General features: G+C 47.8%; 1 protein-coding gene across 5 annotated transcripts in view; it reads right to left on the reverse strand.

The window, feature by feature from the left end:
• The window catches only part of TACC3 (transforming acidic coiled-coil containing protein 3), a 610,937-nt gene that overhangs the window by 289,524 nt on the left and 297,442 nt on the right, over positions 1-23,971 (reverse strand). For all 5 annotated transcript variants that reach the window (XM_085642581.1, XM_085642579.1, XM_085642580.1 and 2 more), the window contains exons 8-9: positions 17,494-17,615; positions 17,308-17,389 (exon numbers count right to left, since the gene is read on the reverse strand). In XM_085642581.1, coding sequence (XP_085498707.1) covers positions 17,308-17,389; positions 17,494-17,615 — 204 coding nt within the window. The remainder of the gene's footprint in view (positions 1-17,307; positions 17,390-17,493; positions 17,616-23,971) is intronic.

The raw sequence follows: 23,971 nt of genomic DNA on the forward strand, positions 1-23,971 counted from the left end.
CGAGGAAGTCTCAGCTGCCAGAAGCTGGGCGATGGCACTTTGCCAGTTAATAGGTGACCCTGAACAGTGATTAGGTCAGATCCCCAAAAGGCGTTCTGTAAGAGCCTCGTTGAAGGGGAGTAGGGGCTCTGAACTTGTCTGATCAAGCTGAAGGCCATCAGTCAAGTCGTTGGTCTTGACTTTCTGGCCAGAAAGTTGAAGGTCAAGGACCTCTTCCACCTGTAGCACAACCATAATGAAGGAGGCACTGCCAGAGCTTGGATGCATAATCAACCCAGTGTCCAGGGACGTATCCATTCTGGAGGTTTTCTAAGCTAAGCAAACTCAACATCACAAACATTATCAAAATCACTATTGTACAATTCATGCAGATAAGCTCCTCCGAGTGGCAAGGGCACTGTATGGGAATCAGAAAGGTTGCACACAGGCTGTAGCTCCTAAAGAGAAGCATGCTGCTTAAGTCTAGGTCAGGGTGGCGCCTGTGGACCATGCTCCAGTGCGCAATATGGTGCCAGAGAAGAAACCGCTACAGAAGTCTAGCAACCACATTGCAATAATAGGCCCCAACTGATACCAAGCACAAAACAGCAGAGGTTAATTGGGAGGCCTCTTGGCTCCTTTGGGCCCAATGGTGTGCCAGAGGGAGCAACTAATGAGCCAAAAAAGCAGCAGGAAGGCATCTCCGAATTTTTCAATCTGATGTGGTGTCGAAAATAGCCCTGGAAACTCTGGTTGCCTCAGGAAGAGAGTTAGAATCTGGTCCAAGCAGGAACAGTTTTGGGAACGGAAGACTTGGTGACACCACACTCACCTTATCGGGAGATCAAGAGTGGCAGGAAGGAGCAGAGTCCTACTTAGACTGTTCTTTTCCCTATACTTGCCCAACGTTTTGAATCGCAATTATGATCAGTCATGGGACTGACCTCATCTTTGATCTCAACTGGTCACAATGTGGGATCTTGTAGAGCTTTGCAACAAACAGCTTTGCTTCCCAGAAGGCATGGGGAGCATCAAGGTGCAGTCCTGCTGGCCTTGGGACTCATGGTACGACCACAGGTAAATCACATGCAGGTCGGTCAAACATTTGTTTGCGGCATTCCCCACAAGGCTTAAACCCTGTAGATTTTGGTGGTGACACTTCCCTTGCACATAGCAGTAATTTTTTTTTTTATGCAAATTAAATCGCAGTCTGGTTGAAAAAGTGGGATAGCTACAGATCCTCATCTGTTGGCATGGAAGGAAAGTAACTATCGTAAACATTCATAAAGGTGCTCAAATAAATCAAAAACCTATCTAAGCATGTATTTGACTCAAAGTTCTCGTCACTCTTATGTTACCAATTATATGCACTATCACTTTTCATTTTACTGCAATCTATGCTAAATCACAGTTAGTTCATTCCACCATATATTACAATGTACTTCCCGTTAATCATCTACCTAAGCTGCTTAGTCTTCACTACATAAATTTGTTTAATGAACACACAAGCCAAGTACAATAGGTTTCACTCATGACATTGCAAAGATAAAAGCTTTGGCAATGCTTTGTTCAGGTCCTCCAGATGGCCACTGTATGAGCGCACACGTGCATGCAAGTGGGACCATATTGGAATGTTCTTGGTTTCAGGAAAAAGGTTTCAAAAAAGGTCCCTGTAAAGCATACACACGTGTTAACAAAAATATATCCATGATTGTGTCAGATTCACTATTATTTATACAGCATCTTAAAAGTAGGAATCAGAGGGAGGAGCCAAGATGGCGACCGGGACGGCAGCGTAGATTCCCGGCTCCGTGAACCTCCGCATCCCGCACGGATATCCTGCATGAGATCCTTACTCTGCGCTACGAGATCGTGTTCGTAAACGAAAGTGGCAACCGATCGTGTGACTCCGAGGTCTCTGACTGCCGTACAACCGGAGAAATCAGCGGCTGAACTTTGCGGCCCGTGCGGTCCCGAAGCCGGGACCTAGAGTGGACGCCTTGGCCGGGTGGCAGTTGAACAACAGCGGCCTGTGGTGACTGGGTGGAGTCGGTCCACCGAAGCGGAGCTCCCCTCGGCCTGCATTTTGCTGCGGCCGCTCCCCCCTGCTGAGCGTTGCGGACTGAGGACATGCCCGGGTGTGCAATTCTCGGATTCTGTGGCGTTTGCCCCTGCCTTTGACGGTGAGCTGGCCGGACGCCGTCCCTGGCTCGCCCTGATCCTTGCGGGCTGCTCCCGGCTTTTCGCGGGAGCTGGTCCGTGGCGGAGACGACTGTTGCCCGTGACCGCGCAACGACTGAATCTGTGCCTGCCCCAGGATCCCTGTCTTCAGCGACGTGGACCTTGAGGCGTTGTTCCCGGGGTCCTGGCCCCAATACGAGTCGGGCCTTCCCAGCGGCCATTTTGTCATGATGCAGCCTACCATCCTGTCCGCTGGGACGCAGCGAGACTGGGGGTGTGTGACTTTCGGGAGTGTGGCGGAGCGATCGGAGGGAGCTGCTCTGGGGTACGGCGACCTCCTGGAGGCCCTTGGTGCCCTTCATTACTCCTTGGCTCATGGCGCCGGGGTCCTGGGGGGGAAGCTAGATGGTGTGGTAACAGCGTTGGGACAGTGGCGGCATGCTGGTCCGCAGGTACACAGTGGCTCTCCACACTGCGCACAAGAGGAAGATGTTGCGGCCCCCCCGCGATTAGTGTACAGCCGGACACTCCGGACAATATGCTATCGTGTGGTCGGCTAACTGTGGACTTGATCTGTTCAGGAGGTATTGGACCTGAGCGGAAGATGATGGCCTTGTCCCTTGCGCGGTCTCCGGCGGCCCAGGGACAATTCCAGCAACGTGTGTCTCATTTGGCTGATTCAGCCTGTCTGGACCTTGTGTGCAGTGCAGATCCTGGGGCGGCACTGGAAAAGACGCCCCTCCATGAAGCGGTCTGTGCGGATGCTCAGAGACTTCCACCCCACCTGTGTGCGGCGCTTCCCGACTGTTTTTGGACACTCCTGTACCTTGGGACATCGGACATGGTGCTGGGTCGAGGGGCAGGCATGGGCAGAATCGCAAAAAGCGGTCAAGGCTGAAGCCGATCCTTCGGGGGTGGTCACCTAGTAGACAGGCGGACTCATGGTTCGCGCGCTCTCGTGGTTATTCGCATAGTTGGTGTATAATGCTCCCCATTCCCCCCCCCCTTTTTTTTGATATGGTCGACTTGGTGCTGCTAATTGTTTGCTGGGGGGAGACTTCACTGTGCGGGAGGGAGAAGCCGGGGGTATGTTTTTAAGGCCCTCCTCCAGTTTATTATATTCTTTCCGCCCCCCCGTCTGGGGGGGCTCTTTCTCACTCTCTTTTTTCCCTGTCTCTTCTATATTTCGGGTCTAGTTCCAGGGCGACAGGCACACTGCTGGGGGGTGGGGCCATACTCATTCGCAGAGGTGCAGGGTGGGGGGATGGGGGAGGGGACTCTTTAGTCTTTATCTCTTTTTCCATGGCCTCCTCTTTCTTCTCTGTTTCTTTTTGCTTTCTTTTTCTGGGATCAGTGCGATACACCACCCTGATTGTGAATCGTTTGCTCTTCATGTGTGCCACAGTTTCCGGGGGGTTCGCTGGGCTTTAGGTACGGGGACCTGTAGGCGCAACTATCTTTGATATTTCTCCCCATCCGTACTTTCCCGCGCCTGCGCCATTGATTCAATGTATTGCTGCTTATTGTTTACGTCTCTTATCCTTGCCCCTTCTCGCTGTTGGGAAATTGTTTGGCACCTGATCCTACTGTTTCGTCTGATCATAAAATGAAAAACCCTTTCTCTCCTGGTGTCCTACCTGCGCGGCTCATTGGCCGGACTATATTGGATTGAAGACTTTGCTCTCCGAGGTGCCGCCTGTGTTGACAATTGCTTTTATTATCCTGGTTACTTAGCGGCTGGCCCCGAGGGGTTGTAGGCCCATACGTGTAAATGATTGAAACATCAATAAAGGTTTTTCAAAAAAAAAAAAAAAAAAAAGTAGGAATCAAAGAACAAGTTACTTGCGTTCGGTAACGATATATCTGTAAGAAACATTAGTAGGGATAGATTCCTTACCTTAGAATTACCCCCAGGCGTCAGACTGGATCTGAAAAGTTTCCGTCGGCAGTACCCCTGCGTCGAAAGGTGGTGTCGTGCGGCTCCGCGTCTGTCGTTGGCATCACCGAGATGACATCGCGGCAGCTACTTAGACGCAGCCCTCGCGCGCCGTCAGTTCTGTACACTACTTTCTGCGCCAGAAAATGCAGAGCCATGCAAGATACTGACCACTGGTGCCTTGAAACTAGGGCCCTGAAAGGGATGACCTTAACCCTAGAAATCAGTTCGCAGAACGGGGAGTATGGGTGGGGCGGTAAGGAATCTATCACTACTAATGTTTCTTACAGATGTATCGGTACCGAAGGTAAGTAACTTGTTCACCTGAAGTTCACATAGTGATAGATTCCTTACCTTCGAATAGATACCCCAGCAATACCAACCCTGGTGGTGGGTCTGCGAACCAAAATCATACCAGGAAGTCTCGGAGAACAGAACGGTCAAAGGAGCAGTCTCTCCAGACTTGGCTGTCCAGGCAGCAGTGCTTAGTAAGTGTGCAGAGGGGCCCACGTAGCTGCCAGACAGATGTCTGGCAGGGGGACACCACGTCCCAATGCTGTAGTGGATGCAGTCGCCCTGGTGGAATGGGCACGCAGTCCCAACTGAGCTTCCTTTTTAGCCAGAGAATAACAGGCTTTGATACACAAGACGACCCATCAGGAGACAGTCTGCTTGTGTACGGCCCGACCTTTTTTTGCGCCAACATAGCCAAAAAAGAGCTTGTCATCCACCTGGAACTGTTGTGTGCGGTTCAAGTAAAACAAGAGCGTGCGTTTTGGGTCCAGACGGTGGAGCCTCTCTTCATCTCTAGAAGGATGCGGAAAGAAGGTGGGCAAAGTGATGGTCTGCCCGATGTGAAAGGATGGACTTGTCCTGAGGACAACCTTGTCCGGATGGACTGATAGAAAAGGAGGCTTACAAGAACGCCTGGAGCTCACTCACTCTCCTAGCAGAGGGGATGGCAACCAGGAAAGCAGTCTTCAAGGTTAGCAGACGAAGAGGACAGTTGTGAAGAGGCTCATAGGGAGCGCACATTAAATATGTTAGAACCAGGTTCAAGTCCCATTGTGGCATCACAAAAGGAATAGGAGGGAAAAGGTGAGTAATGTCTTCGAGAAATCTATTTACAACTATCCTCATTGAAAAAGCATTTTTTTTGCTCTTCTGGCAGAGGGAATTGCGGGGAATGTTTTTAATTGTGAAATTGTTGCATCTCAGAATTTAAATTTTTTTTTTTACAGAAATGGTTTCATTTGCGTGACACTTTTTAAAACGCTAAAAAGCAGAGTGCACTATATTCCACTCTTTTCTGGTTGCTTTCTTGGGAGGCTATTGCGGGATAGCGGCCATCTTGGACGGGACTCGCTTTGCTCGCGGTCAGCGTCCCAGTTGATGCACGCTGCACACTGGCTTCAGCCACACCCTATTTGAATGGCGTCTGCTCGGACGCGCAGCGGGTGAGCACGCCTAAAGCAAGTACATCTGTGCCCGTCAGCGCTCAGGGCGAGCCATTCTGCCCGATTCGATTCAGGGGGTAGCAATGTTATTCACTTTGAGTGAGTTATTAAAATCTTTCAGACCTATTCCTTGCTCGTCACAAAGCGGCAAGTGGGTAGGGTCTACAAGGGACTACGTTTGTGTGGACTGTGGGTTCATACTCACACCGGAACCCCCTGTGATTGATATGCCTGCTGACATAGTCAAGCCTGGGAGCGTTAGTGCATGCCTCATTAATGCTAGATCTTTGAAGAAGCACTATGTGGATGTTGCTGACTCGATTATTGATAATTGTTTAGACCTATTGTTTATTACCGAGACTTGGCTTGATGCCTTCTCTAATCCCATTGTGGCCTTGGCTACACCTGCTGGCTTTAATGTCCATCGGGTGGATCGCCCAGTAGGCAGAGGTGGTGGTTTGGCCATTTTGTTTAGGGAGTGTAGGTCTCTTTAGTGAAACATCTACCCTCTTGGGAGATTGTGAGGTCTGGATTTTCGCCTGCAACTTTCTGCCCATTTTACTCTGGTGGGGTCCCTGATTTATCGACCACCTGGATCAGCCAGGGTTTTCTTGGATACCTGTGGGGATGCGTTGGCAGAGCGTGCACTGCGTTTCTGGAATTATGTGTTTCTTGGAGATGTCAATCTCCACCTTGATCACACAGACGACGAATTCCTCAGCGCTTCTGGACTCCCTTCACTTGGCCAACCTTTCACAACCGGTCATGCACCATACCCATCAAGGCAGGCACACTTCGGATATCATCTGTTCTAATTTACTATATCTGTGGCGAGGCCGAGGCCGGTTGCTTGGTCGCATCATTTCCCCATATTTTTTTCTTGGGCTATTAAGCATCTTTCACGACCAGCCAACCACCACCGTCCCCCATCCACTAGGAAAATGGATCCTGGGCAGCTTAGTAGCACTCTGGCAGCCTCCCGGCCCTCCTTTCGGGGGGACCTGAAGGAAATTGTGTCCCAGTTTGCTGACTGGATCACAAGTTCGGTTGCGACTGTCAGCACCATGTCAACTAAGGATGAGGAGAGAGTCCCACTCTAAGCCTTGGTTCACTCCTGAGTTGAGGACTCTGAAACATGCGTGCAAAATATTGGAAAGAGCTTGGAGCTCCAGTGGTTACTGTCCTGTTGCTAAACTCACCCTTAGAACCAAACAAAAACTTTATTATATGGCCATTGAAGAGGCCAAAGGCCAGCACTACTCCGCCCGCATTGAGAGGGCCAATAACAACCAAAATACATTTTTGCTGTTGTGCAGAATTTCTTGGCCCATAGCCCCCAGGCGGTAGTGACACCTATCTCGGAGACCTGGTGTAATACCTTGGCAAATTTTTTTAGGGATAAAATAATTAGCATCCAAGAGACGTTTTCGACTTCCCCAGGAAGCTTATAGGTGCCTTGTTGGCGAGGCCGATGGAAAAATCTGCCCCATCTTTTTCTGCGTTTAGACCGGTCGATCTTCCTAACTCTTAGGATTCTTAAGGCACTAAAGTCAGGATCACCTAACAACCCATGTGCTGCCAGACTTTTATCTGATGTGGCAGATACTATTAACTCAGAAGTGAATCTAATGTTCAATAAATCGCTTCGCGAGGCGCATGTTCCTCTGTCATGGAAGTAGGCGCGGATTCTTCCCCTTCTTAAGAAGCAGTCACTTGACCCTCTGTTACCTGAGAATTACCGTCCTATCTCGCTTCTGCCAAGTTTGGCTAAGGTTTGCGAAAGGGTGGCTACGTCTCAACTTACCAACTATGTTGAGGTGTCAGGCTTGCTTCATCGGCACAATCCGGCTTTCGTGCCTCATAGCACAGAGTCCGCATTGCTAGAGGTGACAGAGGCGATCCGGGAGTGTTTGGATGCCGGCGGGAAAGCAGCCTTGGTGATGCTAGATCTCTCAGCGGCTTTCGACATCGTGCCCCACTCCCTGCTCTTTGACCGTCTTTCAGAAATAGTTATTTCTGGCTCAGCTCTGCAGTGAATCAGGTCTTTCTTGGAGGAACGGTCGCAGCACGTCTAGCTCGCTCCATGTGTCTCCGTGCCTATGCAGGTGACTACGGGTGTGCCGCAGGGGTCATCACTTAGCCCCCTGCTTTTTAACATCAATGTGACTGGCTGGTCTATCTTGCGGAGTTCATTGGTGGCTAAAGTGATGGCATATGCTGACGATACTCCGCTCTTGTTTTCTTGGAGCAGGGAGGATGACTCTGTTGTGGCAGCGCAACATTGTATGACCTCAGTTTTTCATTGGTTGGCGAATGCACAGCTGAAATGCAATGAAGGAAAATCTGAAGTACTTTTGTATGGCTCCTCGTTGGATTTTAGAGATAGGCTTTGGCCACCCGGTATTCCCTGACCAACTACAAGTAAAAGGCGCCTGGTTCGACGAAAACCTGAATTTCGACACAGGTGAAGAAGCTGGCCGGTACCTGCTTTGGCACTCTGAAAACCTTGAGGAAGTTTCTTACTCTTCTGCCAGGTAGTGCCAAAGAAACTGTGGTCCGTGCTCTCATTTTATCCCGTTTGGACTATGCAAACGCCCTCCTGGTTGGCAGCCCGGGTTTTCTAGTCAAGAAATTGCAAGTCGTCCAAAACTCGGCGGCCAGGCTTCTTTTGGGTCTGCGATCAAGGCTTAGTGTTCGCACTCACCTGCGTTACTTGCATTGGCTCCCAGTCCAATCTCATCTGAAATTCAAAATGTTATCCATTGCCCATCGGGCCCTCTATGGCCTTGGCCCAATTTATTTGCAGAAGAGGTTCGCCTTTTACACACCAGGGAGACCGCTGCGCTCGCCTGCTCAGCTGCTGGTTCAGACCCCCAGGTTTAATCGCCAAAGACTTGGGGTGGAACCGCTTTGTGCGTAAAGCTGGCCTTGCCTGGAACTTGCTGCCCTTGGCTCTTCCTGCTACCCAGGACCCTCTGTTTAAGAAAAAACTAACAACGCTGCTTTTTTAGTTTTGTGTGCATTTCTCGCTCTTTTTCTGAAGCAAGCGCCGGGACACTTTCAACTATCAGTGAGCTGTACAAATTAAATATAACATAACATATAACATAACATAACGGGGGACTTGAAAAGAGGGCTGATCACGGAGCCTGAGAAAGGCCAAAATAGCAGAACGGTAGCCCTTGATAGTGCCCAGAGCAGAACCCAGTTGGGCCAAAGAAAGAAGGAAACAGAAAAACTTCTGAAAGAGGGTCAGAAAGGGGATCCACAGCTTTTGATGTGCACCATGCCACAAATTTGTTCCACCTGCAGGCGTATACCAACTTAGTGGAAGGATGCCTGGCTGCCAGAATGACATCACAGACTTCAGGAGGCAAGTCAAAGGGAATCAATTGCTGCCGCTCAATCTCCACACAAAGAGGTGGAGGCTGGACAGGTTTGGGTGGAGGACCGTCCCCTGCTGCTGCGACCGAAGAACCTTCCAAAAAGGCAGTTGGATCGGGAGATTGATGGTCATACTGAGTAGCTCGGGATACCATACTCTTCGGGCCCAGTCCGGACCCACAAGAATGACTTGGGCCCAGTCACGCCTGATCTTCAGCACTCTGGGTAGAAGTGGTATAGGCGGAAAGGCGTACAACAGACTGCAACTCCACTCACGTCTTCTCTTCGGTGGCGAATAGATCTAACCAAGGCTCTCCACTGTTGAAAGAGACCTTGCGCCACATCCGAGTGAATACGCCATTTGTGATTCATCATGAACCTGCGGCTGAGTTCGTCCGCCCTGAGATTCAAAGAACCTGCCAAGTGTTGAACCACCAAGGAAATGCCCTGCTTTTCCAGCCATGTCCAGAGGTGCAGAGCCTCCTGACATAGGGTCCACGAACCCAACCTGCCCTGTTTGTTGCAGTACCACATGGCGGTGGTGTTGTCTGAACACCTGCACCACTTTCCCTTTGACAGAGGGAAGGAATGCCTTCAGTGCAAGTCTGATCGCCAGAAGCTCCAGAAGGTTGATATGGAGCTTGGAATCCGACGGAGACCAGAGGCCTCTGATCTCCGCCTCTCCCATGTGGCCCCCCCCATCCCAGTAGGGACGAGTCTGTCACCACTGGGATCTGCCCTGGACCCAAAGTCCGTTTGTGAGCCACCACTGCAACTGCTGTGCAGTGCCCTCCGAAATCTGGACATAATCGGACAGGTTCCCCTGATGCAGTGCCCACTGGAACTTCGGGTCCCACTGAGTCCGCAAATGCCATCTGACATTAGTGACCAGCAGGATGCAGGAGGCCATGAGGCCCAGCAGCCTCAGGGTCATCCGGACCAAAACCCAGGATAGAGGCCGAAACATGGGAATCATAGCCTGAATATCCTGGACTCACCGTTCAAGAGGAAAGGCCCGAAACTGCGTCTTATCCAGAACCGCTCTGATGGAGGGAATCAGGTGCGACTTCGGCACATTGATGGAGAACCCCAGAAAATGCAGGAGGTCGGCTGTAGTCTGGAGGTGGGAAACGACTGCCTGGGGCAAGCCTGCCTTCTACAGCCAGTCGTCAAGATAGGGGAAGACTGGAAACCCTGATCTGCGCAGATGAGCGGCGACCACCTCCATCACTTCCGTGAACACCCGAGAGGCGCTGGTAAGGCCAAAGGGGAGCACGGTAAACTGAAAACGCTTGTGACCTACCGTAAACTGCAGGTAATGCTGGTGGGCCGGCAGGACGGGAATGTGGAAATATGCGTCCTGCAAGTCCAACTATACCATCCAGTCTCCTGGGTCGAGAGCAGACAAGACCTGCGCCAGAGTTAGCATCTTGATTGACGTCCCTGAGGTCCAAGATAGGACGCAGGCCCTTGTCCTTCTTGGGCACCAGAAAGTAGTGGGAACAACAACCACTTCCTACTTCTGGTGCAGGAACGCGCTCGATAGCCCCCTTGGCCAAGAGGGCCGCGACTTCCTGTTACAGAAGTGCCAAGTGATCCCCCGACATGCAGTGGTACTGGGTTGGCATGGCTGGAGAGGTAGTCTAGAAGGGGAAGGAGTAGCCCCTCCGGACTGTCTAAAACCCACCTGTCCCAGGTGATGGTGTGCCAGTGAGGGAGGTGATGGTAAATCCTGCCACCCACTGGTGTTGATGGGCCTGAAAGACTGGACTAGGAAGGTTTTTGGGGCAGTAGTGGCTGGGGTGGAATTGGACTGACCCGCCTGCTGGCCACCTGAACCGCCTCTGCGGTTCCAACGTCCGTGGCTGCGCTGAGACTGCTGCGGCCTGTAGCTCTGAAGCGAACGTGCTAGGGCGCCCCTTCCGGTGCCACGCTATCTACCTTGCTGCCAAAAAGGCGAATGCCATCAAAGGGCATGTCCATCAGGGGGTTCTGGACATCCTCTGAGAAGCCAGCAGTCCTCAGTCAGGCATGGCAGCGTAGCGCCACCGCCGTAGAAATCGCTCTGCCCAATGAGTCGGCAGTGTCAAGGCCACATCGTATCGTGAACTTGGCTGCATCTCTCACCTCAGCAATAGCTTTCGAGAGCACTGTCCGCGCCTCCTCCGGACACTGAGGCAGCACTTTAGCCGCCGTATCCCACACAGAGTGGGAGTAACGGCCCAAGAGGCATGCAGTGCTCACAGACCATAGCCCTGAACTGGCAGATGAAAATATCTTCTTCCCAAATTGTTCTAGTGTGGTAGGGAATGTGCTCTGGGACGTTGAGGCTTGGACAAGCAAGCTCACAGGGGTGGGGTGTTGGGAGAGGAAAAGGGGGTCGCCCAGGGACGGGTGATGGCGTCGGGCCACGTTCCTATCCACAGGAGCCCCTGTGTTGAGCCTCGACCAGGTGCACAAAAGAACGTCAGAAAGTGCCTCATTGAAAGGCAGCAGTGTCTCCGCAGAGGTAGCCGGCTGAAGCACTTCTGTCAGGTGGTTAGTCCTAACGGCCACAGTAAGGAGGTGGAGATTGAGGGCCTCCACTGACCTACGCAACTCCACTGCATAACTTGCACCCTCCTCCATAGCCACGGTAGGAGGAGTGAGCATGCCAAGATCAGAAGATGTGTCAAGACAGCTGGCATTCCCCAGATCCTCAATCCAGTCTGGGTCATACCCACACTGAGCTGAGAGAAGGTCCTCAGACCCCTCCCAGTCCTCTCCTTCCTCCTGAGGCTGAGGTACAGGCCAAAAGTAAAGAGGTCGGGCATAGGGGTAGAAAGGCCCCATCGGCGTCAGAATAGGCGTCGAGCGATGACGTTCCGGCTCCGTGTCCATGTCAGGTCTGAAACTGGGGCTGGCGTCGTCCGGTGCTATGGGAGACGTCGGAGGTGGTGCCGATGGGGTCGGCGTCAGTGGAGGTGTAAAGAGGTCAACTGGCTTCGACCAGGATCCAGGCCTCGTTCCTTGGGGGCTGGGCGGCGCCAGGTCCGAAGCAGACAGCGATGTCGGAGCCGCCCACAGTAAAGGGTGAGGACCCCCAGTCAGACCCGCAGGGCCAGACGGCCCAAAGAGGCGGGCCATGGCTGCCAGAAATTACTGGAGCTGGGCCAGAGTCGCCGACGGACCCGGGAAGGGCGGGTAGGCAGAAGGCGACACCGTAGGCTCCGCCGGAACTGCAGGGGAGGCACCCGTACCCTCAGCCGCGACAGGAAGTCGTCGAGCGATGACACTTCTTCAACTTCTTGTGCTTCGTCTTAGTCAGAGTGCTAAGACTTCAATCCAGAAGAACAATAGTGATGGCTCTGCGACCAGTCCCTCGACCTCACCACGGGACCGGGACCTTGAGCAGCGCGGACTCGACTGCTGGACTTCCAGCAACTTTCGGGACTGCTCCTGCAAAGTCTTCTGCGCCATGGCCTGGCAGTCGGGGCACAACTTACGGTCGTGGTAGCGCCCCAGGCAGTAGAGACACACGCGGTGCGGATCAGTCACCGACCTAATCCGATGACACTCCATGCAAGCCTTAAAACCAGGCATCCCTATGACACCAGGAGTCGATCGACTCGAGAAAAAAGAAAGAAAAAAAAACGAGACAAAAAGCCTCAATAACTGTCAAAAAATGACTAGGGCTACTACTCTCCGGACCTGCGCTTGCTGGCGCGGAAAAAGAAAACTGTCAGCGCGCGAGGACAGCATCTAAGTAGCTGCTGCTACGTCATCTCTGCGACCACAACGCCAACGACGGACGCAGAGCCGCACAACGCCACCTTCAGACATGCAGGGGTACTGCTGACAAAAACTTTCTGGATCAGTCTGACGCCTGGGGGCAATTCTAAGGTAAGGAATGTATCACTGTGTTTGTCAGATTAATGTATTACCTGTTTAACAGAGAAACACTGCATTTGAATTTTAAAGATTCAATTTGAAAAAACTCAGGCCATTGCAAGGAATTAAGGTCAATAACCCTTAATCTGAAGTATTGAAATTCTACCCAAAATATTGAAATGCTACCTACGTTCTTAGGAATATAGGGTCGCCCTTCATTCTCTTGATGTTCACACAGGTGATAGCACAGCAGTTTCCTTGAAATGCTTTTCGTTTTAATTTTAACACGGATTGAAAGATTGCTACTTTTCAAATACAAATGCATGGCAGCAATCTTGGGATGGATATCATTACATTGCAAATGAAAGCAATGCAAAACTGTCCTGGTGTTTACAGAATAACTAGTCAACCACAAAATGAAACACAGAATATCTACAGACACTTCAATGAGTAGCCGTGAGAAGATTTGGCCCGCCCAATGTCACTATTGTTTGGGAACAGGCATATTGAGGAAACTAGCAGGAAGTGTAACACTAACTGGATCAATTGTTTGAATGATTACAGATGTGCATCTTCGATAAGCAGTCACATGTTCAGAGATCTTAAATGGTCAATTAATATATTGATAGAATTGCATCTTTGCAACAGTCCTTTCAGGCTTATTGTCCAACATGATGTGAACATTTCTAATTCCTGTCTCTTTAATGACAGTACACATCGATAGAGAGCGCTTCAATGACTTTTGCAAATACATTCGTCTCAATTGAAAAAAATTGCAAAAATTAATTTTTATTAGGAGTTTGTGCTGCTAAAATTTGGTACCACCCATAGTACCATTATATGAATATCTCACGAACATCATATTATGTAGGTATGGATTTGTATAATAGGTTCATTGAAAAGAATACTAAGGTTCAATCCAAACAAAAAAAAACTAATAATTTATGCAGACCTACTCCTTTGAGCTGCGCTGACAGAGGTCATTTAACAAGGTGAAGCATTCATAAGTGTCACTCAGTTAGCCCTTGGAGTCACTCTTGTGGTTTGGGTTCAAGGAACCGGTCCAGTCTTCCTTCCTCAGGCAGCAGGGCATTCCTTCCAGCAGCAGATCAGTCCCTTTTTTGAGTCTTCCATCTCCAGAAGTGATGTGAAGAGTTGATCTGAGGGCCCAATATTTATACCTGGTGACACCTTTGAAGTGACTTACCCCCTTACCACCACCACATCTGGTTCACTAATTTCCTACCATCCCCCTGTCCTGGATTCCAAGGGTCTCAGGGGAAACACTAGACTGGTGGAAAGTCCTTTCTGAGTGTGCTGAGGCAGCCTCTCTGAAGTGCTAGTGTGGTAGGTGAATATTCCGCCCCTTCCATCCTGGCAAAATGGCCAACCATGACAACACCTAGTCTCCATTTTTATCATTACTTGGGAGGAATACATAAAGGCCAACTGCCAACTATACCAAGTCATGTAACCCAGGATATAGGCACCAAATTGTTAGGACAAGAAAATGTCAACTTTCTGAAGATGCTGTTTTTAAAATTAGGACTAAAAATCTGACCTTACCAGCAAAGCAGGTTTTAAATTACAATTCATTTGAGACCAAACTGAGCATCCCTGCCTGCTCCAAATCAAATGTTTTCACATATTAAATGTGCAAAGGTAACCTACTGTTATCTTATTGGAGAGGTTGGCCTTGCAGTAGTGAAAAACACGAGACTAACTCCTAGGACAGGGAAAACCTAAAAGTACATGCCCTACTTTTTAAATACACTGCACCCTGCCCTCTGGGCTGCCCTGGGGTAATATTAAAAAGAAAGGTTGAGGCCTGGCAAAAGGGTTATTTTGCCAGGTTGAAATGGCAGTTTAAAAATGCACACAGGATGCATTCACAAACACGAGACCTGCTTAAAAAGGCTACTTAAGTGTGTGGCCTTGCACTACCACTTTACTAGGTATTTACCAGTACATTAAAAGGGCCAATTGAATACAAGCCAGTTTAGAGGATGGAGCACAAGCACTTTGTGCACTTTACCATTTCTAACCAGTGCTAGAATCCTAAAGCCAACAAAAATGAATTTAGCAAAGCAGGAGAGGTGAAGGCTAAAAGTTTGGAGACTTCCACCCATGGGCATCAGGACTAAAAGTGCATTATACACTCAGAGCAACAAGGCTCAGAGCAGCAGAGGATCTATATACACTAATCGAACAGTATACGCATACTATATTACCAAGGCTTGGTGACCAGTTCATACTTTTCATGCACTTGTAAGAGCTTTGGATGATCTTACAGCAATATTAGTACCCAAAAAAGCGATGGGTGAAATTCCTGGATTCAGGCAGCTACTAGTAATTACATTGGGCTACATTCCAAAGATGTCTGACAGAACGAACATGGGGGCTGGGTGGAGGTAATCATTAAGTAACAAGCAAGGCCTCAGCAGACAAATTTAAATACAGAGATGAACAAATAGAGGGGACAAGGAATGCAAGTGAAGTAGAGAAAGTAGCCCTCTTGTACTGCAATGGATGACTTAAGCAAATGGAAGACTGAAGCACGTCTAGCATGGGATGAAAAGCTTCTTGGGCGCAGCGAACGGAATAATAGGGAGGACAGTCAAAAGATCAGATGCAGGGAAATGATACAAGAAAACCACTGAAACATGAGCAGCAGGCTTATCCAAAATCAACTCTTAGTTCACATCAAATACACACGTGTGTGCCAAAGGAAAGCGGAATCTGTAGGAGAGACCTGTAAATCCCTCACATCATTGAGTGGGCAAACCTTGGAAGCAGGCAAACTTGTTCCAAGGTCAGGTATGGAACCTGGCTAAAAAGAAAATTTGGAGTAACACTCCCAGTTACTATAGTAAATACGTAATTAAATAATCTAGTGTTGTCAAAATGCTTAAGGCCATAATTCAGGTAGGGACTACCAATAGTCTTTCAGTACCCTTAGTTAGAAAGTTAGAGAATCTAGTGTAGGATCAAGCAAAATAACAGCATCTCTCAGTGGTAGAATCTTCCCACCAAAAGGGAGAGGCATTTGCTGTGATTTTGCAAAAGAAAGTAAAGTAAAAAGCCTGACGGTGTAAACCGCACGGCATTTTGCATTTATTTACAGTTTTTGTTTAAAACAAAATGTCGACCTCATGGAAGCATGTAAGCAACGAAGAAATCACAAAACATATCAGAAAAAGATCTGGAATGGTTGGTAGGAAATGGAGAAAAGCTTAAATAAAAGTCAGAAGGGGCTATTGATATTAACATCCAAACAAAGAGCACCATCAAGGAGATTAATATTCAGACTCCATTCTCTCCACACATGCACATTTTGTTTAAAATGTATGCAGTTTATCCCAGCCACAAACCATTTTATTGCCTTAACTTCAGGAAGACACTGAACTTGTTCTCCATACTACAACCCCAGTTGTGCAGGTAACCAGACATATCTGAATGCAGTTTATCCCTAGTCTTACTCTGTTCAAGCAGGTACAGCCTCCAAACCAGTGGCTCATAGCTCATATCCTGTAGCATGTAATTCTTATTACCATATGACAATTTTATTTTATTGGCAGAGCCCACTCTAAGTGGGAAAACCCCACAAAAATAAAAGTCTTCGCATAGTGCTGAGCCCAGTTTCTAGATTTTCGGTCTGTTTTAGTTATGTGATTTCAAAGTTATTATCAAGCTGTTAAGACCCCACCTACTGCTTAAGGGAGCACCTTGTGGTTACAAAGATTTCCTTTTATAGAAGCCAAGTAACTGTTTCTTTCCATTAGTGGCATAATCAGGCTCGAATATTAGCCACCTGGTTGGTGTTCTATTGGACTTTCACATTACTTTCAAGTTTTGGAATGAAGTCTGCAGCCCACTGTGTCACTCAAACAGAGAGGTGGTCGGTATCTCTCCATTACTACCAAGGACAACAAATCCACAGCTTCGCTACAAGACACATCTGGGATTCAAAATTAAAAAGTCTATTTTATCTGTCTTTCCAAAAATGGTTCACGGAAAGCACTTTTTTTTCCCCCCCCAGAGTTCAACATTCCAGAAATAGTCCATATATCAGTATTCATAGTACAGAGTCTTCCTCCTTCAGTAACTAATTTGCACATGACAATGGTCCCCATCGATACTTACTGAAGTTATCCTTTAGTTCAGTTTATGAAGAAATGGAATTGTCCAAGAGGAGTGCAGATACAGGTACCATTAAATGCAGAGAGAAACATGTCAAGAAGAAAAATGATCTACAAATAACTCCAACAAAGGTAACAGATGTTTCCGTAATAAGAAACAAGACCAAAGAATTTATTTTAAAATCAGAGTAGTGGGGTTGAAAGTATGTATTAAAATAACAGTTTCAGCTTTGGAAATGGAAAATGAAAATACTTTGTGAAATAAAGGGAAGGCTGTTAGCTTAACATTGCCTCATCAAGTCACTGATCAGCAGCACATAGTAACTTTAAAAAATCTAAAACACAGTTGCACTCTACTTACAGTTGCTGTGAAAGTCCCTAAAAGATCAAGCCCTTTCGGCTTCTCTTCATTTTTCTCACATGGCAGGCTTTCAGGTTTTAGGCTTAATAGAGGTGAACAAGAGGGGTGAAAAAAAGAGAAGTTGTTACAACGTTTTAAATGGAGGTATTGTAGTACAGTCACAACAGTACACCAGCTAATACGTACCAGATTTGATTGAGGAAAGTTAGACGCTTGCTTGAATCCATCAATCTTTTTTTAGGACTTTCTCTCAATAAAGGATCAAACTTTAGATACAGTGATTGCTTCCTCAAAGCGGATTCCTTAAACTTAAAACAAAGTAGTTACAGATTAGCATAGAACAGTCAATTCAGTGTTCCCCATCATCTGCCCGCTCTACCTAGACAAAGAGGAGACTCATGCAACCTCAAATTCCTGTACATTGAGACTTTGCGCATATTGGTACTGTACCTTTCGAGCAGATTAAAGGAAATATCCTTATCAAAGAGGCAGGTGCTGCACTGCATGTATACAGCTTCATTACTGCCAAGATAATGCTTGCACACCACTTCCATTTTCTTTAAACCATCATGCACACATCAGCTACACTTTGGCCTTGAACTATTGTGTGTGCTTTTAAACTACAATTGGAAGCACGTCTAGTTCCAAACACTAATGGTACTCCAAACAAAAAAAACAAAACAAATTGTCAAATTGATGCCCGATTCCTGTATTTGTCAAACAGCTTTGTACACATCCAAATAGTGCAACGCTAATCTTGCTCATGTAGATATGCTACAAGACTAAAATTCAGAGATCAAAAACACCTTGCATGTAACGGTGGTGGAAAGACTTTCACATCAAGACATCTTTACTGTAATTTTTTTTTAATCTCAAGAAATAGGGAGTACGGTGACAGACAAAAAAGAAAAAAAATAACTATGTACACTTCCTTTAAACCAGACAGGACACATACTTAAAGATGGTGGGATATCATGCCTTATTACAAGATTGAAGAGCGTTAGAAAACTCCTATACATTAAAATAGGCAATGTTCAGTTTGAGCCATTACTCTAAATAGCAATAGTCTTATTTAAACGCATGTAAAATAGTGTAGATAAAAGTAGGGCAAACAAATCAGAAAGTCCAGGAACCTTCTCTGTCTAAGTCTGACTACAACATTTATAACAGTCGTATGGTTTTCACCTTAGCACAGAGTTCTGCAGCTTAAGTTATTCAACTGGAACGGAAAAGGAAGAAACTAGTTACTTCCCTGCAAACAATACTTTTGCAGCTTGGAGCTCTGCTTGGATAATCTGCCTGTGGATTATTCCACTATCTAGTATTTGGGCCCAGGAAGTTCACCATTTTTAGGTCTCGCCTAGGCAGTACATACATGGTCTCTTTGAAATATGCTTTTATCTAGACTATGTGCTTTAAGCACCATTCATCTTTCCTATTGGCTCCTTTTACTGTCCTTCATAAATGGCAGCTTGTCATTGGTTAATAAGCTTAGGAGTCCCTCATTTTTTTACTTTTATAAACTCCCATGAGGACTATCCCTACTATATCGGGCCTTAACTACTCGTAATGTTATTTATTGCTTTGAGCACTCTTTTGCTTGTTAAGGCTACGGATCTACCCACACCCACGCTTGCTCACTCTCCTAGTACAACAGCTACTCTTTATACAGCTCTCCTCAGCTGCCTTCTGTTTTGGATTAACACGAAGTACGTCCAGCACAGCACGCCACTGCATTGCGCTTTATCTTTAAATATGGTATCAGCGCCCCTATTCATTTTTTTTTTTTTTAAATTAAGAGCATTTCTGTGGGCGCGTGTGCGGACATGGGCCTTTTATCAGCACAGTGCCTACTTCACGGCCACCACACTTCATGTTTCATGAAGCTCAGCGTACTAGAGCAGGACCTGCTTTTGGGCCCCCTACGCTACACAAACTGGGCTTATTAGGCTCCGGACCTCATGGTGTAACATAGCTCCGTTCTCATTCTTTTACCCTGTTCTGTCCTTCCACAGCAGATGCAGACCCCAGTGCCCCCACCAAGCCATAGCTCCTCCTCACTCAGGTGCCATGTTCTGTGCATGCACATATGACGAGCCCATTTGCTAGATCACAAACCTTGGTTAATCATGCCTTCAGGATGAGCAGTCGGTGGCTCATTACCCAACACACCTGCCGCATCAGCGTATGCATCTAAAAAACTCAATATGGAGGTCGCACCGGCCACGCCCACATATATTTACACATCTCACACCCCAAGATCACTGCCTCTAACTTCCGTTGCCTTCAGCCTTGCATTTTCGTATAACTGCAGGAAAAGCACTCTGACCATCCCACGGACAACACTGGACTGCAATCTAGGAGACCTCAATAGTTAAAGTTTACGTTTCAGTAAATCTCCTCGTCCATTTTGTTTTTAATCTAGCATGTATCAAATCTTTTCACTGTCCGTCTTTTTTAGATATCTTACCTAGTATAGAAGCCGGCGCCCTACAGGGTCCCTCAATTTAATGTGACAACCTTGCATATTACAGGTACTTTCTTTAGCACACTGCACAACTCTATGCCGGTACTGTTGCCACAGTACAAATCTGACAGTGACTGCACACCAAATGATGGGGTTACCCTGCAGAATGTGGTGAGGGGCTCATAATCGTCAGATTTCTTGCTGATGTTCATAGGCCTTGGTCTGAATGGAGCCTTCGCTGCTCCACAGGGACTGCGGGGAGCAGTGTTACACACCTCCCTCAATACTCTGTACAGCCTTTTTAGGTCTGTTCAGAAGGGGTTTTTGTTGTAATAGACGTGACTGAAATGAGATGGAGCCCTTCAACCTGGTCGCCTGAAGCACTGCCTTCTTGACTTTAAACGAATGGAACTTCGCCAGAATGTCACGAGGCCTCTTCCTCGCCTTGCTGCAGGGACCCGACCCAATGGGCTCTGTCTATCTTTATTTTAAGGGTCTGTGGAGCCAGCACCTCCGAGAAAAGGCCCACCAAGAAGGCCTCCAGATCAGGACCCTCTGCGCCCTCCTCCAAATCCTGGATACGTATGTTCTCCCGCCGTGCTCTATTTTCAAGATCTTAGGCCTTAAGTTACGTCTGGTGCAGCTGTTCCTTGAGGGTGCGGACATCGTCCCGCGTTTCGGTGGCGAGTTGTTTCTGCTTCTGGTGTTGTGACTCGAGGTCAAGAACTCTAGGGCCAACAGAGTCCACAACCTGTTGTAAGGAGGACAAACGTTCCGTCAAGTCTGACTGCAGTTGGTCTATGGATGATTTGATGTCTAGGCTAATGTCCTTGCGCAGTTCAGATTTACAATCCTTGAACATGTTGAGGTCTGCCTTCGTGAGAGCCATTGCTGCAGATCCAACTTTGCTGAAATGAAAATAAATTTATAACGCGCAAACTTAGCCCAAAGGGCATCAAGGCGCCTGATCGTAGCGTCGATCGTTTTTCTGCAGATGTGAAAAAGTCTGATACTTTGTGTGGCGTCCTATCTGTTTCCTTTGGTGGCATATGGATGGAACCAAAAGGAGCTGTGTCGATTTTCCACTGATGAGGCGAATGTGCAGGGTCCCAGTTTGTGTGTGGCCTACAGTGGTGCGCAGGAGCGGGTTTCAGAATGTCGAGGAGCAGTACCCTTGGGATAGTGGCGGATTGCTATCAGGAGCACGTTTGTCTAGTCGTGCAGTGCGCAGGTGGGACTGTCGGCGTAACTTGGGAGCGAGAACGTCAGTTAGAAAGTGGATGACCAGTCAGGCAATGAACATCACCATTCGAATTCCCTTCAGGCAGAAGGAGTCAGTCCAGAGAGTTTCAGGGAGAGGAGCAGGAGACAGGTGTGCAGTGATCAGAGTCTAGCAGAGGCAGCAGATCTGGGGCTTATGGGCAGTGGGTAGCGCTACACCAGTGTCTTCTATGGTGGTGCGAGGCATGTCGAGACTGCACTGAGAAGTTTATGAAGAGCAACACCTCAAGCCTCCAGGGCCATTGCGGGTGTGCAGCGGCTCCTCGGGTTCTGCAGGTAGGTATCCACTATTCGTATTGTAGGTGGCAGCCCCGGTGGAGAGTGTGTGGAAAGTCCAGGACCCAAAGTCGCTAAAGGTGTCGGCAACCGTTACTTAAAGAAACGCGGCCGCCATGTTTAAGTCTGGCACGTGTGGCGGGGGAAGGCCCACGTAAAGGTGCACATCGCTGCTTGCTGCTTTAAGCGTCCCTGAGCTGTGCGGTACCTCAATCCTGGTTTTGGTCCTCCCGGGTGAGATCCGGTGACCTTGTGCACTTTCAGGAGGTCAGGACTGGCTTTCGCTGTGGCGGGGCTCCGGCCACCATGTCAGCAGGCGCTGGCCTTCCTCCTCCAGACGGCTCGGAGCTCAAACGGGCAGATCCCTTAGGGTCTGGATCAGAAAAGGGCCCTCCGCTGACGCCTCACATCTTCCACATAGGTGGGCGATATTTGTGGCGTACCTAGGTTCGCCCAGCCGACTTTTCCCTGTCTGGAACAGCGCGTGGACCGGGAGCCGAGACGGTCTACGTCCGATCGGCCATCTTGCCCGGCCACGCCCCCGAAACAAATTGTCACTAGACTTATTCAATAGGGACATTACACAGAACTGGAAGATCGCCCTCTCACAATCCCACCAAAACCCTAAGGGAAAAACAAGAGAACTCCAAAACCTCTACAACAAATGGTAGATTGGATTAAAAGGGAAAAGATGAATTAGGGAACCAGTAGAGCTAAGGGACTTGGTCTACTTCTGACACCAAAAATAAAAACCTAGACCAATCATGCAGCCAAGATTACGAAAGAAGCTTGTAAAAACTGAAACTCAGATATTCAAAATGACGACATCAAAAGAAGTAATTTCAATAGAGCAAAAGGATGGTTACTTCCATATCCCACTCAGCAAATGTCTAGGGCTTACAAGGAGAGAAGTTTCAGTTCAAAGCATTACCCGTTAAAATAAAATGTATGTCAAGGGTTAAAAAAAGGCCTAGCGCTAGTTTTATCACACTTCGTGTCAGGGCATACATATCGGTTCATAGCTAGACCACTGGTTGGTGAAGGACAATTTGTTCAAACAGTGCCAAAAAGACTAAATCAATTTCTACAAACACTCTTCATGCTGGAACTCGCCATCAACTGGCAGAAATCCTCAATTAGGCCCGCAAAACAGAAAGATTAAGAGCAGAACTGAATTTGCTAAGATTCAAGGAGGGCATACTATCACAGAAGAGGGCCAAAACACTTTGGGAGCAAATTCAACCTTAACAGAGGTCGCAACCTAACAGTAGTGATGAAAATGGTGGAAATGATTGTGTCTTATTTCTGTGGCCAGGTTATACAAGACAACTGCTGGAATAGGGAGATTTGGAAAAGGTGGGTACAGCAAAGTGCCCCTTTTTTGGCAGGCTGCAGATATTGCTGGACTTATTCAGCTGCTGTTTTTTCTTGAACTCTAGCATTGCAACACTGCTATCCAGTACCCAGTGTATGTGCTGAACACCTAAAACATCAGAATTGGCTAACATCAGATTTAACCTTCCTATATGGCCATAGTATATCATGCAGAAGTAGATCCTTAGCATTGAACTCTAAATGCCACTTGTGGAGTGCATCATGTCTATGTCATCCCCTACCTTCTCAGTGTAGACTTTGAATAAGGTCTGCCCTTTAAAGGTAGATCGCAGCTGTGGACCCTTCTGCAGACCTGCCAAAAATCACCCTTTTTACAGGTAGGAAAACCTGACTTTAAATATTAAGATAGTCACCCCAAAGTGCACCTTGCTTTCCACAAGGTAGGGTGCATAATACTGAATAGCGGAACATATATGACATTAAAAATGGTATGTTCCCTCAGTGGCTAGACACAAAACTACTGTCACTGGTCAGGATATAGACTATACACTTTAATCTATAACTTTTGACCTGTACCTGCATTCAAAGCCTGGATTTTTTTCTAAATCTATTGGTAAGGTCCGGTTTAATTTAAATATCTAGGAAATGCAACTTTTATCATTTTACCATTTCAATGCCCGAAGATCTTATAGGCTCTTTTGCATTACACTCTCCAGCAACTCCTAGCGTGTTCTCAGCCAGGGATGGTGTAAAATTTCTTCCAGGAGCACCCAATAGGCTGACTTAAATGGGCAGAGAAGACTCCCCTGAGTGCAAAAGACTCTGCATGGTGGAGGCTGGAGGCATTCTGGTGACACTACAGTGTCAAATACTCCCTGACCTATCCGTTGCAACACTTCACCACACGTGAAAAGGAGAGAACAGGATGCCAGGAAAAGTCTTGTGTAGCCCCTTGTCTGGGTGCCGGAGGACTCTGCTTTTGTCCTACCAGACTTTTGAGTTTGTTGTGGGTACAGAGCCTGGTTCAAACTGGATTTTGGTAGATGCGGGGAAACACTAATGATTATCATAGTGTTCTTTACTGTAGACCCACAGTCCAAAGTACAAATTACTTACCTTCGGTAACGATGTATCTGGTAGAGACGATTTTAGCTGCAGATTCCTGAACGTAGAATTATTCCCAGGCGTGAGACTGGATTCGGAAACTTTTTGCCACAGCATCTCTGCGCGCCGGGAGGCAGTACTACGTGACCCCGCCCCGATGTCGTCCGTGGACGTGACGTCAGCAAGGTCACATAAATCCTA

This window comes from Triturus cristatus, chromosome 2_2, assembly GCF_964204655.1.
Source record: "Triturus cristatus chromosome 2_2, aTriCri1.1, whole genome shotgun sequence".
Classification (NCBI taxonomy): Eukaryota; Metazoa; Chordata; class Amphibia; order Caudata; family Salamandridae; genus Triturus; species Triturus cristatus.